General features: G+C 48.0%; 1 protein-coding gene across 1 annotated transcript in view; it reads right to left on the bottom strand.

Annotated features, from left to right (window-relative positions):
- Positions 1–20,116, bottom strand: part of LOC144111227 (tyrosine-protein kinase transmembrane receptor Ror2-like) — a 434,452-nt gene that overhangs the window by 93,548 nt on the left and 320,788 nt on the right. The window contains exon 5 of the mRNA XM_077644442.1: positions 6,882–7,184. Coding sequence (XP_077500568.1) covers positions 6,882–7,184 — 303 coding nt within the window. The remainder of the gene's footprint in view (positions 1–6,881; positions 7,185–20,116) is intronic.

Raw genomic sequence — 20,116 nt, 5'->3', positions numbered from 1 at the left:
TTAAGATTGCGGCGCAGTCGTTTCATTGGTCGGCCATGCCCACAGGTCCGCATTACAATCTCATAGCGACTACCCAGCTGCTGAAGAACAGTGCTGACATAATCGCGATCTTGACTGACCGACGGAAGCAGCAGCTTGAACGTCAGTGCCAAGAAATTGTGAGACAGAGTACACAACGAAAAGCATAAAACCGAGCACCGATGTTTTCCTTTCTTTTTGAGAAAATGTCAACTGTACTTGATGCATTAATGCTGCAGCTGTCATAATAGTGGGACCAGCCGCTGTGTGAACCGTTTGAAAACAAATCAGCTTAGGAAGAGTGCGCCCTCGACGTTGGAAATATTGCCCGCATTTATCGATACCGAGTAATTAAGGGCGTTTTCAATGCCCGTTCTATCAAAAAGTTAGCTTTATCTGAAGAATGGTGCCGCATGCAACACCCCGGTTCAGTTATTGGAGTCTCAGACTGAACCCGAAGCACGAAGACGATATTTTTTCGCTGCTATCAAAAACTATTCTAGACTTCTGTTCCTAGTAAACCTAACGCAGGACGCGGGGTCTTTTCTTTCATTTGTAGTCATGGAAACCACGGAAAGAGCGCCTACAGTTGCGGACGCCATGTTGGGACTTGCCGGACACCACGAATTGCGCGAGCTATTAAGCAGTTCATCCGCCACAGTGGCTCAGTAGCTATTAACTTCTGCTCCTAAGCGCGAAACAGTCCACAGGTTCTATGCTCGCTACGACAGCCGAATATCGACTAGAGCGAACTGCAAAAGTTGTTGACGCGCTAAGATTTACGTCCATACTGAAGAAGTCCTGGCGGACGAAATTTTCCGGAAACCTCCACAACTAGGTATAGCTCACATCCTCGAATGTTGTTGTGGCTCGTAAAATTTCACTGCCGGCTTACGTTTCTAAGAACGAGTGCTTGACTGACACTCTACCGACAGGAGCTTAGCCCACGTATATAAGCGGGCCTTAGCGAAGCACTTTACGCAACAGTTGCTGGTAAGCGCGTCAGACGTGAATTCACCTAAACAACAAAGGAATAGACGGTTCGAAACACTCTAAGCTAATGCTTTCAGGCGCTGTTTGGCAGAAGACTATGGCGCATTGTAGCCGTCACACCTCATTGCGCTGAACGAGAAATAACAGCAAGCAAACCCATAACAAGGGTCGACTGCGTGCACTGGAGGCAGAGCCTGCAGCCACTTCAGTCCGACAGGATTACGGATTTTCCGGAAGCTCTTAGCCACCGGGGCAGAGGGCCTGAACTCGTAAGCCGATTTGATTTTCATTCGAAGCTTCCGGCACCCGGGCTACGTTCGTGGTTCCTCCAACCGTAACAGAGGCTGGTGAACAAGCATCCGCACTACAAACGCGCCGGCGGAAGAAAGATTATTTCCTCTATCTCTCCATCCGGAGAGAAAGTTGGAGGAAAAAGAAACATTCCTCTCAAAACGCGCTTATATCTACTGTGCCAAGCCAGAGCCGAAAGCGCGGCATCGAGACATGAGGGCGCAAGACAAACACATTGCCGGGACATAGAGACAGAGAGCGAAGGAGAGAAAGGAGGAAAGATAAGGACAAAGCTCGCGACGCTCGACTTGTCAAAAATTTCTGCCCTTTCCGAGGAAAGCTGTTAGAGTTATAGTCCGTACCTGATGGCGTGCGCGACCTAACGTGGTTGCTACTGGCATTGCCTCGTCGACGCTGCCGAAACAAGGCACTCTGGCAGAAACGGAAGCTTCCTAGAACAGAATTGTGAGGCACGCACCCTGTCTTCTCGCGTCAAAACACGACTTTTCAGTTTGCGTGTACGTAACAATTCTCAGAAGCACGTCGCATTGTGCAATGAGGCAGCAGTTGGCTGCATCGAGGGGGGCGTGTTAAATATATTAGTGAAAAATAACCTCGAAAGCTGTCTGGCGTCGCGGAGGCACACGGAAACTCCGCCACCAACGCAGCCGCACGAACCTCAGATTAAAGAAGAAATATACAGAAACGAGGAGGTAGAGATCCCCCAGCCCTTTTTGCCTTTCCCATCCCTCGAAGCCAATATACGACAGCAGGGCTACAGATACGGCTGCTTTCCACTGCGAGGCGCGCTTTCAAAAGCTCCGAGCAGCACCGCGCAGCTGTGTGTGTATCTATATTTATACAGCCTTTATCCGACCAAATCTGGCTCCCAATTCGATTGCGCCGTGAGTTCCCCGCTATCATAGGACCGCAGCCCTTTCCCTCGCTATCTGACCCCCTTTCCCTCCTATAAGCCTTTCGATCCCGCACACGCACCTCTATCTTCTTGTTACCCGTCGATATAGAGAAAGATGCGGGCGCCCAGACCCGGCGCTTTCCTGGTCGACAAACAAGCGACGGTTATTTCAGACACGTCTTCTCCCCCACCCACTCTTCCTCGCAACCCTTGTGTACAGCCTGTAGTCGACTTTGTTGGACGCTGCGCTGTTTTAGTTCGAGCCCGTAGCCTGTCTCCTCTTCTGAAGGCTGCGGCGCAGGCAGGTGGAAGACACCTGGGAAGAATATCTGTATAAGAGCAAGTGTAAGCTGTTAACGGCGCAGTCTTCAGCGCCGGCGGCAACCTTTTGCCCGCAGACAGGGAGAGTGCGAAAGCTAAAGAGAAGAAGAGCGGGCGAACTTGGAGCAGCAGACGCACCTGGCGGCAGGTGGCGCAAGCACCAGAAAACATTCACCTTAATGGAGTATGGAGAATGAACATGGCCATGCGCGCCATTTTTCGATCACTCGCGCTATTGTAAAGCTGATGGTGGTTATCACGATGGGGATGATTACTACGACCACAAAAGCACATTTCAAACGACGAATGCCGCGGTTTTTCGAACATTTTGGGTTGATAGTCACGTCGTGTTCTTTAATGGCCTGCTTTCTCTGCCCTAACAAACCGTTTTTCAGAATGCCAAATTGAATCGAGGCGCAAAACAATGAGCCGTTAGCGCAGAGGCAACACCTTTGTCGGGCCAGAAGAACACAGAAGGAACAAAAACTGTCATAAAATAAGCGACGAGCAAACACAAACAGATAAGTTGAGATGACAGCTGCAATGCCGTCATAATGAGGCTTAGACGCGGCATTGCTTTTTGTGCCCTGCCTTCCTAGCAAGAATACCATGGCGCTCAAAAGAGGGCGCGTTGCGACGACGAGGGACGTCCCGGAGGAAACAAGCCGCTAGAGGGCGGGAAGGATGTGAATACAGAAAGCGCGTATAATGCGACAGGCTATGCGTGAACTAAGGAGGACGCGGACAGACAATGAAGACTGCTCCGCGGCAAGTCTGGTGGTGGTGGCAACGGCAAGTACGCTTCAACGCATCCCACGCGAGAGGCACTGCACGCACTTGCCCCCTCCCCCTCTTTTTTCCGTGCCCCATCTTCCTTTTTGCTCACCACTCCCCGTTGTTACACCTTAGTTTCTCAAGCGCTTGCTCCCTTCTTTTATCTTCCTTTCTTCCCGTTTTCCACCGGGGGCCCACGCCGTAATCAGCAAAGATTAATTAGGCACCGCGCAACGAAAGGCGGCGGAGGAAGCAGGCACGAAGGCAGCTCAGCACCAAGAGGAACAGAAGCGTAACAGAGCCGTGTATATGCGCGGGGCGTTCCCGTACGTACGACGTTACCAGTCCCCCTTCCCCCCCCCCCCTTCCCCCCCCCCCTTTCCCCTAAGAAGATCCTCCGTCCCAGTCGCAGTCGGCACAGCCGAGACCTCTGCGCTAACGCGGGTTCGCGCGATGGTCCCCGGGGTGCCAGGGGCAAAATTTCGTAATTTAATTATGTCCCATTAGAAAAGAGCGGGAGGTCACGTGACGCTCACAGCGGAGAGAAGGAAGACAAAGAAAAGGCGCCGGAAGAAACTGCTACTCTTTCCACTCCCCACTGCCTTTCTCGTTTCCCGAGACTCTTCCCGCTAGCATGGCACGGACGTGCTTAGGTTTGCTCTTTTATCGAGATGGCAGGCCGGGGACTACTTGCCGAACTGAATGAGCCCTGCGATAGGGAACAGGGGTGGTGAAGCTTGAGGAAAGCTTGAGGCACGGTGGGACCAGGAAGGAAAACCCACGGGACTCGTACCCGACATCCCTCCTGTCCACCTCCACTCCACGCCGCACGTAATCTTTCCTTCCTTCCCTCGACGGGCCGGCATCACCCTCTCCCCATCCCAGTTCGGGCTCCGCACAGGCGAGACGAAAGATAACCTTTCGCTGCGGCGCCCAGCGTCACGTTCCCGTTTCACGCGTCGCTTGTCGAAACGCTACGCTCCATTGAGAGCAGAAGGCTTCCGTCGGGCCACACTGGCGTAACGATGAGGGGTTCAGCGTGCTGTAGGAAGTTAGCGTTACTTTCGGGGCTTAACTGATCATAAAACTCACCAAAGCCAGCCGGAGGCGATAAACTGTTGTGAGGTATACGTTCGGCAAACCGTTGAAGGAATAGATCCTCGGTGGATCATTTTGAATTGAATACATAGCGTGAGCTTAAAAAATTTGAGCTGCATGAGAAGTTTGTTCAGTGCACCAATCAAATAAGCCAAAGTCACTCAAATAAAAAACAAAAAGGAACTGTGCTGGTTGGTAAAATTTTAACGGAATCCCCCAAGGTGGAGTAGGCTTGTAAAAAAAAAAGAAGCAGAAAATAAATAAAAAGAAGCAAAAAGAAACTTCGTTGGTCAAATGTTTAGGGGAATCCCGAAGGTGGAGTAGATTTGTATTGAGTAATTACTCCCTTATTACAAAAATAAACTTTTTATAATTGAAGCGAGGGAACAATTTTTTTGCTTTGTTTTAGATTGCGTGAATAGCTTGAAGAAATATTATAGCCTAGATGAACAACAGAGGTTCGACGAAAACGGCTATGTATAGCAGGACAGAGCCAGTCGTCAAAATAGGTTTTGCAGAGGCTCTTGGAGCAGAGAATTTGCATTCTGGGGCACCTACAGAGCACAAATATAATCATTTTGGGGCAGTATAATGCCAGCAATTCGGAGAAACTTAAGAACACGAAGAGAGCAGAGTAAGCCTTTGTTCAAACTGGCATGTCAAGAAATGTCTCCGTCGTTGAGTTTTTCCCGCCACACAACCAGCTTTAATAGACGCGTAGGTTTCTCCTCCACTTAAGCGAAAGGTTTTCATGACAAGATTCGGCTGCATGAAAATCTGGATACTAAAAATTCGAAAAAAGATTGAGCCAGCAGTTGCCGTGGCACGCATATCAACTCCTGCAGTCGTGCTTCGCAAAGGATGCCTCGCACCACCGCTCAGTAATTTACATAATTCTGGCAGCCGTAGGATGCATAAGCTCCCGGATTTCAGGCTAAGCGAAGAAAAAGTAGTGACGACTGCATAGACAGAGGGAAACATGCAGGGCGGAATGAGCGCCTCTCACAGATTGACTCAGATTTGCTCTTTCAGTTAGAGAACCATGCGGGGTGAAAATGTCAAATTTTTGGCTGCGAATCGCGTCGAATATTTTAAAATAATTTAGAATATACGTAAACAAGGGCAGCCCGACCGAAAAACAAAAAAGGATGTTTTTATAAAACATGGCAGCGAAAGGAAACTGATGTATTGCGAATACCAGGGAGTTGTTCAAAGAAGGAAAATCACAAGAAAAATTTTGGTGTCTATAGACCTTTAAGTTAGTTGTATCAATATACTTTTTTTTTTCGGGAGGCGAAATTCTAGAGGCCCGTGTACTGTGCGATGTCAGAGCACGTTAAAGAACCCCAGGTGATCGACATTATCCGGAGCCCTTCACTACGGCGTCCCTCATAGCCTGAGTCGCTTTGCGACGCTAAACCCCCATAAACCAAATCAAACCAAACATTTTTTTTCGCTCATTATCATTATCAGACCTACTGGTTATTAGATAACGGAACGGAAAGGGGAATCACAAGGCAGTAGTAGTAAAAAACCATGTCATGCGAATTAATAAGCTGAAGCAATTCGAAGAATAATATTGCTGCGTTATTTACCTTTCATTTTTCTAAGCTCTCTCCTTCCTAGGAAATAAACAATAATAATGTTTGCACATGTGGGGTAAATCACGAAACTCGGCAATAGCCGTTAGTGTATCCGCTCGTGTTGGCGCCGCACGCACAACACAGGCCACGCCACTCGGATGCCAAAACAGATATTTGTTAATTTCGCGATTTAGGAAAGAACTGTAAACATTGCCTTTTTAAAATCTCACAGGTAGGAATAGCGCGGCAAAAATAACATGACGTCGTGCCATTCCTTCCTGTGAAATTATATGTCAACAAGCCTCAGTAGCCACTCTTTTTTAACCCCTTCCCCTTTGATCTCTTCGTTAAATATTTCTTCTCGGCGCGATCCTGGTGTCACGTCAGTGTGAAACTGTTACCGCGCCTTTCCTTTCCTTAAAACACCTTAGAAAACGCTCGGCTTCTGATCCGGAGTACCCGGATTCGAACCCGACCACGGCGGCCGCGTTCCGATCGAGGCGAAAAGCAAAAGGTGCCCGTGTGCTGTGCGATGTCAGTGAACGTTAAAGATCCCCAGGTGGTCGAAATTATTCCGGAGCCCTGCACTGCGGCATCTTTTTCTTCCTTTCCTCTTTCACTCCCTCCTTTATCCCTTCCCTCACGGCGCGGTTCAGGTGTCCAACGATATGTGAGACAGATACTACGCCATTTCCTTTCCCTAGAATCCAATTCATTTCAGGCGCTTGCAACTCTAGTATGCTATGAGGCAAGCGGGACCCCAGTCACGCACTTCCGATGAACGTAACACAGACAGATACCGGTGTAAAGAACTGGGATTATAACCATGTGTTCCACGCTTTGCCAGCCACCCTGTACTGGTACAAAAATGACCCCGAGGTTCTCACCGTGGACGAAGAGCTCCGCGGACTCGGAGTAGGCGACGCCGTGGCCGTTCCTGGCGCTGCATCGGTACGAGCCGGCGTCGGGTGGTTCCACCTCAAGGAGGAGCAAGTCGCCGTTGTCCAGCTGGCGCCACGCGGAAGAGCCCTGTCCGGCCAGGCTGCGGCCGTCCAGCAACCACAACACACTGCTGGCGTCGCCGCCTCCCGGCCGAGATGAAGACGGAGGGGGCTCCACGCGACACGGGAGCAATACGCGGGAGCCCCGCACCACCGTCCGGCTCCGGGGACCCTCCAGGATCACCGGTTCTGCGCATACAAAAAGGAGAAGAAGATGATGAGTGTTCTTGCAGTGCCAGTGTACAGCATATACCGGGGACTTCAAAGGGATTTAGAAAATACAGTCTCGACAAAAAGTTCTCAGGCCACGATAGCTGCTCCTGCTGAACTTTGCAGGGCCAATGACATTGTACACCCAGCGCTGCGAGTTTCTTGCCGGCGAGAACACTTCTCCTCACTCCTTTCAAGCTTAGGGGCGTGAAGAGCGCTGTAAGCAAAAGGCGTATGGCTCACAAAAAAAAAAAAACCCTTTAGCCTATGAACTGTGGGTTGTCAGCTGTGAACACTGTGGTCTGTTAACCCAATGGTCTGTGAACTGTGTGAAGGTTCTGTCTTCTCGAAACAATACAGCATTTAATTATATTCAATGCAGACGTTAATAAAACTTGCTGCGTATGCAAATTCATTTACCTTAGAGATTTTCCAACAAGCTTTTTCCGACAAACCTACAAGCGATAACATGCGCACGAGAAAAAGAAAGAGGGGGATGGCCACGATAAAAAAACCTGCCTGCAAAAACCTTCGCTCATGACCGCAACAAAAGAACAAAACAAGTAGCTGTTAATGCATAGCGTTGCATGCTATATTAAGGTGCCGCTACAAATCGGAACGCGTGCATGTGGACACACCAGCAAACAAAGCCACGATTACGCTGAGTAAATAGGCATTTCTTACGTTTGTGCATTAGATGTCACCTACCGCCGATGATAACCGTAAACTTGGGTCACTTTAAAGCGACGACCGCTAGACAACGATAAACCTGGTGAAAAAAGGTAAGTTCCCATCCAAAAAAATGTTATAAATAAAAAAATTAATAGGACGGTTACCATTGTAAAACGCGAAGATTCAGCGACAGCTATTCAGGCATATATATTCGACGATATCGTCAGGTAACGAATATGAACGCGACCTCATATCTGTATAGTTATGGAGCGCTTTGTTTTTAGTTTTACACGCAAACACTCGTTTCTCCGCTAGCTCTCCTCTCCAGTCCATTGCTCTAGGCGCGCGGAGCTGCCGACGACCCTCTCCTTGGGCAGCGCGTTTCGCAGCAGCCGCAGCAGATGGACCGTGCTACATTTCTCCGCTCTCGCCATACCCTCCTCCTTCCAGGGTAGCCATCCTATGAATGGTTCCTGTGGTAACCACTCACCGATTACGCATTCCTTCGTTCCCCTCATGACCTAATCCTTCCAAGCGAATCACCCTTCGAGTAGTTGGTTCCTATGGCAACGAACCCCCCTGTTATATCGACGACTTCGAGCTACTATTACTACTACTACGACGCGAAACGCAGGAACACGCACTTAACAGCTGTCGCTGTAACAGTGGAGAAAACAATTCTCTCGTACACAAAACTGGGTGTCCTTCAGAGCAAGAAAGGACAAGTTAAAAAAAAAAGAGAAAGCAACACCACCAGCAAAACGCGCGCTCGCTTTCCGAAGTCTGCAACTGCCAGTTTTCTCCGCCTTCGTCGCTGCGTCTCTCGGTTTCTAAAGGCGTCAAACGGAAGCGCTCTTGTTCAGGCTAGAAGGGAAGCTCTAGGGAACAACTTCCGTTGTCAAATCGTCGAGCATCTCCTCAGCAAAATCTCGTCGTCGAGAGACACATTTATTCCTCTCCTCCGACCCTAACCACCCGCCTGTCATCCAAAACGCCGAGAACACGCTCCTCTGAGTTCTCCGTTGAGCAACCAATGAACGCGCGGCTTCAGCGTTAGACTATCCGACGCCGACGAAGCACCAAGCCTAGGAGGAGCATACACACACACACACACACACACACACACACACACACACACACACACACACACACACACACACACACACACACACACACACACACACACACACACACACACACACACACACACACACACACACACACACACACACACACACACACACACACACACACACACACACACACACACACACACACACACACAGCACGGGCGCCTTCGCCTCAGCACCAAACAAGTCTCGTATTCATCAGTCGTGTTCAGCGAACGAAACGAGTGCTCGACCGGGGAGACGTCGTCAGCAGAAGCGGGGGAAAAGGAAAACAAAGCCGGGAATGAGGGAGAGAAGGCGCGGTGAAAAGTTCCACCGCCGAGCCTGTATACGGGAGCCTGCGTCGTCAACGTCGGAACCAGAGGCGCCTGCAAAACGCTGATTATAATTATGGCAGAAATGCATGGCGGGGAAAAGGGGGCAGGGGCAGAAATGGGAAAATGGAGGCGGGAGGCGAGGGGTAGTGCGGTGGTTCAGAGAACACGTGCAAACCTTTTCTTCCCTTCCATGCCCGGAGAGTGTTAATTATATACACCATATTGGTTTGTTGCGTCCCTTTCCCCTGGCTCGGGCCTCCTCCCCCTCACTTCCCTACGGATCCCTTTCGTTTTCCCCTTTCATTCCTTAACGTTTTCGCCCTCGCCCCTCTTTAACACGGAGCATCGGCAAAAAGACGACTGGTCGCTCGCCAAACGGGAGCGCGTTGTAACTCTGCGCGTTCCCGGATCCTTCCGAAGTCGTTACGAGTCGCAAATTATAGGGAAAGAGCTGGGATTTGAGACAGCGTTAGCAGCGCCCCGAGGGAGCTGCTCCCTTCAAGACTGTGTTCCGAGGGAGCGCACTAAGGGCTCGGCGTGAAGTTGTGCGCAATGTGCACAAGGTACAGTAGGTACAGTAAATGCGGGATTTCTGTCGGACGACCAGCTCAACTGACGAAGCGACGCCACTCTCAAAACGTGCTAGTCGTTGCCCCAAACCTGCCTGGCTGTCTTCGTGAGGCCGCCGTGCAAATCATGCTTCAAGTCGAAATGTCTCTTGATCAAACGGTAGAAAACCAAAGTAAACGAGTCTGTTACACCATTAGTCGGGAAAGTTGGGCCTGGCAAAATTGAACACCATTTCCACGAAAACGTATTGGTACGAGTACTTAACTTGAAGATGAAAGCTAAATAAATAATCAAGAAGAACCGTCTTGCAGTAGAAGCTACAGGACGGTAGTACGGAAAAGGTGGGCTCAGGCCAGTTTTGCGTACGTTTTGCAACCTGAAAGAAATACCGTATCGAGCAAACCTTGCTATTTCTGCTTGCAAGGGTCAAGCAGTCGGGACCACAGAGTTATTTACAATGGGCGTTTACTTAAGAAACCATGGTCTATATCTTTGCTCCGAATAAACAGTCGCCATATGGAAGAGCGAAGTCGACATCTCGAAGCTCCAGACGCGTATTGCACGAAACTGCCGCGACATCGGATCATAGCTGATTTGCGGCCTAACGGTAAAGGGTGGCCGAAGTGGAACGGGACCAGCTCTGGCACACAGACGGCTGCGGTTTCTCTGGGAAAGAACCGACTGGCGCCCACGACAACGCAGAGGAGCACGAAGCGAGCAGCTGGACAGGCAATTTAGGTGCAGAAGGGAAACTTTAAACAAAGAGCGGAGCTTAATGAGCAGGAAAGACTCCCGAGAAGACGAAGGGAAACACAGAATGGTTAATATTGTGTTTGAACACGCGTGCCGTCAAACAGAGGGACAAAAATACAAAGGAAAATATGATCCGTAATAGAAATGAGTCAATATTTGCTTATACGAAGCTTTTCATTCGTACATAAATGGTAGAACACTTGGCAGGGGACGAAGGACGAATGAACTTAGTCCTATTCAAAAGCAACACTTGCAACCCGCACGCAACAGCGGCGTAATTTATCTTTCCTTTCTTAGCTGTGTGAACTTACCTCAGTGAAACCTATGAAATTAAAAGCCTGCTATTACGGAGAACGACCCCGCCCTGAACTGCTATCCACGGGCTGAAACTAGCAGTCACACGGCTTAAAATTCCTGCAACCATCGGGCTGAAAACACAAATGCAACAAGTTCTACGAAACCAGCTCCGCTCCCAGGATGTACCAGTTCTTAAGTTCTCTGTAGGCTTGAAATCGAATTGCCGGTCGGGCGCTGTATGCACTTGCTAGAATAAAACTTCGGCTAGGACGAGGCTCGATCACGTGAAAGGCGCAAGAAACGTCGAAACACTGTCGTATTCAGCAATACTATCTAAATTCGATGGCTTAACTTCGTGTAGAGTTCGGCCACTTTTCTCTTAGCGTTGCGAGAGGACGATTAAATGAAACTTCCTCCTCCTCCTGCCGCCACAAGAGAGCCGTAAAACATTTACGACTGCACAGAGAACGCGGCACGAACGACGGCAGGGCCGGAAGCGTACGCAGAGAGAGGAGATGAAGGGGAAACGTCACGTAATACGGAAGCAAGTTCCGGGAAGGCACGCGAGTCGGCCATAAATCCACGTCGCGTAGCACAGCGGCAGCTGCGAGTCACGAACAACTCCGCAATAAACGGCGGAACCAAATAATAATGCCACTCGCCACTGAAACACAAGACAAGGAAAGCAAAATAGCAAAAAACAACATGGCGTTAAGGTACAGGGTTAAAGTTCACGTACTACCATGCGCAGTTTTCGTCACATATCGATAAGTACAGGAAAAGCTGTAACATGTAAGAATGAGTAAAAGGAGGACACTAATGATGTGACCTACTTCGAAGATCTGACCATTAATTCATTTTGCTAGATAAAGCTATACGGAAGGCCTGAAAAGCCGGCTTTATTGGAGGAGTATGGATAAATTCTGACCCAAACAGGGCCTTACTCAAGCTTCCGTTTTTTGGCCGATATAAACGTTTTCAACTAACTACCGCAACTGCTTCCACCATAAACAGGGGTCTCCTTTTAACAGCTACCGTAACATTTGCAAAAAGCCTCAAGCACCTGCCTCTTTGGCCGAAATGCGACCGCAGCAGCAGTAATCTGGCTTTCGCCGGCTTTACCGGTCTCCTTCCCGTGTCTGCGACAGCACATTTGTGAGACCATTGAACAATCTCGGAAGGTTGCAGGATGTGCACTGTCATCATCATCATCATCAGCAGCAGCATAACTACGCCCACTGCAGGACGCCGAGCTCTCTCCCTGATGTCGAATCAGCCTTACCGTGTGCCAGCCGCGGTCAACAACGTTGCAAACGCCAAATCTAAAACGCATGTGGCCGAAAAGTTCTCAAAACATTGGTAGAAATTTTGCGATTCCCATTAACACGAAAATTATTTTGTGTATTGCTCGCGTAGTCCTCTACTGGCCGCAGCTAGCGGATGTAGTGAAGATGCAAGATTTGGTCTCGTCAAAGGCACAATCTCAAAGAACGCAGAAGGTGACAGGTCCGAAACAGGTCATGCCGTGTTTTCCGTTAACCGAGCAAATATTCCTCCGTATAACGTCACGCACTGTAGTCGTATTTTACAGCGATAGCTGTTAGGCGCCCGCCTGTCGCTTTCTTGTCGCCGTCGGCGTAACCAGTGGGTGCGTTAACGTCACGGTCGCGTGACATTAACGCATGTCACAGTCGCGTGACATTAACAGACCCACCGTGACCTTAATGTTACGTGACCTTATCAACCTGGGTTGTATAAGCCTACCGGTGGCTCTGTTTGGAACAGTCGCCTGCCAGTGCAGGGATTATTAGTGCAGGGATTATTCTCTTGACCACTACACCAGTCGGCAGGAATATATCCCTAAAAAGTAAGCGCCTAACCATGAACATAGTGTTACGCAGTCGTCACCGTACTGTGAGTTTTTTTCAACCATCGCAATCGGAAGCCTTTATTATTCGCATAAAGGTTTCTCACCACCATTAAAAACCAAATAAAGCCGAAGGAAAAGAAGAAAACATGCAAGCATACATACATAAAACACGTAGCCGTCAGTACACATAAATGGGAGCAATATACGGAAAACGGAGGCGACCTGTAAATACCGCCGCGCACTCAGGCTAATAGCTCGCGTGCCGCTCGAGGAAAGAGTCCAGTTTTATCAGTCCCCCGGAGACGCAGCCAGTGAACGAAGAAGCGCCGGCCTCAGCGGAAGCCGGTGTAAATCAGGGATTCCACCAGCTCGCCTTTGCGCGGCCTTCAAGGTGGCCATTTTATCGCGGTTTTACGACGTAATGGGGCGACGACCACGAGCGCGTTCCTCCTAAGTCACGCGCCGAGGCGAGATTTCAACGGCCACAAATTTGTTTGATTTTTCTTCTTTCATTTTGAAACATTATTACCTTATTTGCATTATCTTTTGCTTCTATTTGCAGCAAACGTGCAGCCTTCTTCAGTAACATCTTGCACTTTGCGCTATTGTCTTTTTCAGAACATGGGCGTAAAGTGGGCTAATGCATACGGTGAAAAAGGCTGTCTAAACGAGAACGGCTACTTTCGCGATCGCGTTGGTGTCGCGTGATTTTTCGATATCTTTTTGTGAGACGGTGCCGTGCTGTATCCCACACACTGCTTTATTTATAATGGCATGAGTTTTTCCACTTCACCTCCGTAAGGTACTCTTTGTGCAGACTGAGTGCACGCTGTGCATTTACTGCAGGTATAGAAAATACTTATAAACTTTGTATGCGGCATAAAGCAATCCACTTTTTCCTGTTTCCCGTTGTCTTAACGTAGATGGAAAGAGTAAGCGTCAGCCTATCTTCGCGAGTACGCGGAAATAGAAAAAATAAAGTTAAAGCCTGGCGTTTGTAGCCTTTTTAAAAAGATGACAAAAGATTCCCTTGATCCGTGTTTAAAGCTAAACAAATTCTGAAAGACAGATGATTCATTGCTAGGAATAATAATATTGGAAATCGGCTGTCTAAAACGACGTCTACTGAGCAGCACACATTTCTCAAGGGTGCCATTACATTTGTACGGCGCAGCTATCGGTCGTCGAACTTCTGCATATACATAGTATGCCTATGTACTTCTTTTAGCTGACTAGTTCGTCGAAGTCGCAGCGACCGTCGACAATGCAGGCTGCTGCTGTGTTCGGTTGAATAAAATTTCCGACTGGCGCACTGTTCTCTAACACGTATTTATTTTACGTAAGTAGGAATGCTATTTCCAGTGAAGTCGTTCTTCAAAAAGTGCTGTCACTTATTGTGTTTATCTCACGGAGAAAAATACGCGGACACCGGTAATGAAAAAAAATACTTTAGAAGATAACAATACGTAACCGAGAAATTTTTCAACGAAACAAACGGTAGTAGGGACTTTTAGAATAGAACACCCCTCACTTCTGTCATTGTCCTGCGCCTACGCACTAGTTGGCCCCTCGCTATTTCCTTATACCCCTAACCGATAGCGTCACACTATTCTAAATACCACTAATACATTCAAGCCAGTCGCACGGCGCGTTTCGTATTGACTCAGCAAAAGGAAAATAGGCAGAACGAAACGCAATCATTATTCGTTAGATATGAAACTTCGTTTTCCACACTTTTCCAAACAGACGAGTGCGTACACCCTTTTTTTGGAGATTTTCGTTCCTGTTAATATATACAGAAGTTTCTCAGATCAAGAACGTTTTGAGTGCAACTCCCCACAAGGAAAAATAAAAGTTTTCGCAGCGACGCTGGCGCAATATATTCAACGTCAGAAGAAAGAAGACGTAAAAGTTTTTCGCAGTCTAGACGAAAGTTTCAACCCAGATGCAAATCTTGTTGCTTCAAAAACAAATATCAGTGCCTACCAGCGAATGCTACTCGTTCAAGTCAGACAAGCTGAGCCCCAGTTCAGTTCCATGCACCATTCGAAAACAGGGAGGCGAAAAAATTTATTCAGCAGACCAATGAAAAGGCAAAGAACGTAAATCACAAAGCAAAAGCAACGATACGAATAACCCAGACGATGTTTCTAAGGAACGAACTCTTTCCTGTTCTCGTTTTATTTCAGGCGGGACCAACAAGCATCGGGTACGCGCCCGACCAAACAAAAGCCTGCATAAACAGGCAGAAAAATAAGCTGAAATTTTTCTGCAGCACAGCCCGAGCAGTTTGCTCGTTAAGGCGACGTAAGCCAAAATATCTCTCCAACGCTGATTCCAATCGGTCGCTAGAGAAAAACGCGCGCCGCGCACTTCATTCATCGAAACCGCTTGCCCTTCCTTGCTGGCTTCTTTTTTTCCCCCTTTTGAGCCTCTTTCACGACTCTTCCTCTCCCGGAGAATAATGCGACTGTTCTCAGTTTTTTTTTTCTGTAAGGTTCTATACACGGCACATGCGAGTTCGTTTTCGGCGTTTCAACACAACGCGCCGATGGCTACCATCGTCTTTTCTTGTTTTGTGCAGGTGTTTTGCAATAAATAGTGTGCGTAGTATCTCTGGAGTTTGCGCATGTAAAAAGAAGTGTAGAAATCCTTTCGCGCCGGAAAAAGTCAGCGAGCGAGATTATTAGCAAGGAGTCGTATTAAATTTCGCCTGCAGTTCGCCTGCAGTAAAAGGAGATGATGCAAGGGAAAGCGGAGGATGCCGGGATGCACTGCACACCGTTCTGTGCAAACACAGAGGGAAAAGAATTCGCGAAAGCGACGCGAAAAAAACAACAGCACAAGAACAAATAAGAAAATAGAAACGCACCTCGCCTCCTGACGAGGACGAAAGTTTTCGTCACGCTTCGGAGCTTATGGACGATCCTTCGTTTCAGGAAGACTGTGCGCGTTTATGTCGTTCGCTATAGTCTGGGACCACAGTCGCTGTATTCTATTTTCTCCTTTTTGTTTTTGTTTGTTTGTTTTAGTTCACCGTGCATACTAGAGAACGAGTAGGCGCGAAAAAGTGTGGGATGATTGAATCGTTTTAACGTAAATGAATGAAAACAAATCTGAGCAGTTTCACAAAAACAGCTTTAAATTAAACTACCGAAATATCGGGATACCTAATTACCAAAACGACTCAAATACCAAAAAACTACCAGCACACTCTGAGCCAGAACCAGCAAACCGGAACTAAGTGCAGCACTTAATTCTAGTAACGAACAGCTCTGCTCTGAAGAGAACGAAACTATAGCCAATCAACCCCTTTGCGGCTAATCTCCGAGGGAATAATGGTCTGTGCTCTAGGAAACAGAGGTTTTGGAGACACATGTGATCCGCCACAAAGAGCATTTTATACCCCTTTAAATCATTCCGACTTAGAGTGCAAAAAAGTGCCAACGCAACACTTAGAAAACGTACCAGCTGAAGTACTACAGGGAAATCGGGACCAACTCTCCACAACTCACTCATCGGGACGAATAGTTAGTCCCAATATAGGGTACCAGTTGCCAATGATCTCCTTACAATTAATCTTCGAGGGCGTGTTGGTTAGTCTTCGAGGAAACAGTGGTTAGGGCGACGCAGTTAGAACCAAGAAGGCAATAATTTTCACACACTTTACCCCCTTCCTGCTCATAGTGTAAAAAACTGCGAACGTACTACCTCCTAAAAGAAATACCCAGCTTTCACAAGCTGGACAATGAGAACGGTATCGGTAAGTATCCGTGAACAATAAAAGACACGGCGGCTGTTTTTTGTGTGCGCCTTAGGCAATGTGTTAAATGTAATGACGGGACCCAACTGGGCTTGGGAAAGGGAGTCTTCATAAAAAAAGGGAGAAATTAAAGTTTCTTAGAGCTACCAATACAAGTTCAAGAGTACAAGAAAATGTGGTAAGCCAAAATGCCGGTAAGCTTTCTGGGCACTAACAGAGTTTCTCGAAGCGAACTTTGGAACCAACAGTAAAAGAAAGGATTTCCTATAAAGTTTCATCTCGCTGACATCATATGCCTTTTTTTACAGCATCTATACGTGCTGGTTGCAGTAGGATAAGTTACGCATTGAGATTAAATGGATGTGCGAAATTTATAAATTCACTTTTTCATGTTTCGGTAACAGGTCCTATAGTCACGGTGGAACCACTACCATGTGTGGGACCGGTGTTTTATGAACAAGGACCTTGTAGTAAAGTATAGGCTTCCTGCAACTGGTTATATATATATATATATATATATATATATATATATATATATATATATATATATATATATATATATATATATATATATATATATATATATATATATATATATATATATATATATATATATATATATATATATATATATACGTGTGTGTGTGTGTAAATGATTATCATTATGTTTATTTACCACAACGCTGAATATTCACCTAAACTATCCTCGGCGGAACACCACATTATACAAGCGCGAACAGAAGCGATTGTAGCAAAGACCGGTGCTCAGATTGCAATGAGCAGCGCTAGATCTTTGGTGGAAAAATGCATATTTAGCATAGCGTTACCATGGCCGCTATGATAACCGTGTCTAATATCGGTTTCCTACATCAGCTTTTCGGAGTCCCGTAAGCAGAATAACAAGACCGATATACTGCATTTTCTCTCTCAGTCGACGGGATAGGGCGCTTCAAATTGTTATCCCCGTTCTTGCAGTGGCGAGAAAAACAACTTGGAGCAACGCCATTACTGCCCAGAGTGCGAACAGAACATCCCCGGCTGCACTTCTTGCAACCTCTATGCAGACATCGAGCAGCAGTGAATGCGCTCAACAGAGCCATGATGCCACACGCAAGTCTTTTCGGGAGGTATGCCAGCTGCGCAGCTTGGGGATCGCACCGCACAGCGACGCCTGCTTCGCCGGCTGTTAGAGTATACTTAAACGACGAACGCACACTCAGAGCGGATAGGAGAGGGAGGGGAGGGCGTTGGGAAAGAGGCGACCAAATCGTGCACACGTAACCCGAAGCGCCTGCACGCGCCTGTTCGAGCCATTTGCATTGGCCAGGCACCGCAGTGCCAAAAGCGGCGCTGCGTGGGCGATTAAAACCTAATCAGTTTGGGATCCCGGAAATAGTACCCTACGCTCGCATCTGCGTCTGACGGCGCCTAACTCCGCGTGTCACAGCGAAACACACGACCTGCGAGAAAGGCGCACGTGCTAGACGTAGCGGGCTCCTTCCAGTAGGCGCGATTCTGCCCTCCTGCTGAAAGGCTCACATTTCCCTATTTCTTTACTTTTTTACAGTCACTGTTATATGTAGAATTTTTACCAGGTGCAGACGACATTGTCATAGCGTAATATGTCCGAACCTAAAGCTATTAGTTCACCTAGTTGCAATTTTTGCCATAGCCTTTGCCGAGAATCAACCATGTTTGGTGTTACGACTTTCTAGGGGAGCTTTCAAGTTGGTGCGTATATGAAATTGTTCAGACGGTGGAAGTGTTATGACAGTTTTCAGATGATGGCGCCGCCTATGAGCTGGATAGCCAGCTATAAAGGACACCTTGCAAGTTATTTTTCTCCCCTAAATTCGTGTTGTAGCCAGCCTTGTGCAATTCGTCTGGATGCTATAGTACGCGCGACAATATCCTAATTCCCGGATTTCACCCAGATGTTTACACACGGGCTCTATGCGGAGTTTTGCAACAGGTACATTCAGCCAGTTGTAGGGGAAGGTGGGAGAGGTGCTGTATTTCATTAGGAACACGCAATGCGTGGCCCACATTTGCGAGGCGCGCTTCATTACGTGACCACACAAGGCAGGTCCTCGAAAACGTCCCTTTCACAGACCACTTGAACAAAATGCTCATCAGACAGCAAGTGAACGCTCAGCTTGAGACCGATTACGACAGTCCAGGAGGAGGGCAGTGATCATCAAAGGAAAAATCACGGATGTAGCTTGTAAGGTGCTAGCTGTGATCATGCTGACTAGTGGCCAAAAAAAAAAAACCGGTACAAAGACCAATGCAAAGCCAACGCACACACAATGTAGTTTTGTTCTTTCAAACCCGTGGGACACGTTTTTGGCGCCCAACGTGGGGACATCTGCGTCTGAAGACGTGTCTGGGTATCACTGAATTGCGCTTTTTGACAGGAACAGCGGTTTCAGATATTTTTCCCGGTTATGCAGCGCTAGTTTGTTTTTAGTAGCGCATAAGCATCTGAGGCTGTCGGCTAGTTTTGTTGGAGTAAACTATCAGGTGGAACGCGCCGCACTGACTAGCCAGAATAGAGCGACGTCAGGAATCGTCATCACAGAGCACGAAGCTGATTGCTGAGAACTGCAATCACAGATTCAACCGAACACAATGACGCTACTTATGACGCTATTCATGACGCTTATGACGATACCTAGGCGTTTATTACACACTGTAGTGGTGTAAATGCAAACAGATATGCTAAACCTGCTCCTAGAGCTCCTAAATATGCAGACTGGCATCGGCACTTGGCCCCACCCTAGCTGCCGATGAAAGTCACATTGTTGCAATGGTAAATTTAAGTTGCTGGTGACTACCCAACCAGAAATGGGAGAGAAACAAATCTGGCACGAACAAGCAAAAGCTATCGATTTGTTTATTGAAGAGCCCTCCAATCCGGGAACCACATCCTTCGCGCCCAAAGCGGGGCCTTCAGATACTGAACCTGCCTGTATGGTTAGCGTATGGCAAGCGCTGTCCTCAGCATGCTTATAGGTTATTGCTGAGTGTTTTACGCATACAGCTTTATTCAGGCCAACAGCTACAAGCTGGCACTACGAAAATCCAGCACGTAGCACACGACACACCATGCAGTCCAAAACAGGCAAGGTGCCAAAACGAGCAAATGAACAGTAAAATACTCCATCGACGCAGCGAAGCTCGACGCCGCCCCCTTATAACTCTCCCCTCCACCCGATTTCCCCACTCTCCGTACCCACGAACCGCAGTGCAGGCTGGGCGAGTTGGCGCACGTAGCGTTAACGATGTCATTGTCGCCGTTGTCATCACCTCGGGACATGCAGGCAACAGCGGCGCTCACAGCCTTACTTGCTGCCCAACGCACCGTCATCATCGCTTAATCTGGCCTAATTGGGGGGGGGGGGGGGGGGGAGCGCATCCAGGTTAGCCTGTCTCATCTGTCGCTTTCCCGGCTGCTCGAAAAACGCTCTCTAGCATGAAAGATCAGGCATGCATTTCGACTAGCGGATTTACCGACCTGTCAAAAACCACGAAAACAG

The sequence above is a fragment of the Amblyomma americanum genome, chromosome 11 (assembly GCF_052857255.1).
Source record: "Amblyomma americanum isolate KBUSLIRL-KWMA chromosome 11, ASM5285725v1, whole genome shotgun sequence".
NCBI classification, from domain to species: Eukaryota; Metazoa; Arthropoda; class Arachnida; order Ixodida; family Ixodidae; genus Amblyomma; species Amblyomma americanum.
The sequence above is the reverse complement of the archived record's forward strand: the minus strand, read 5'-3'. Positions and strand labels throughout refer to the sequence as shown.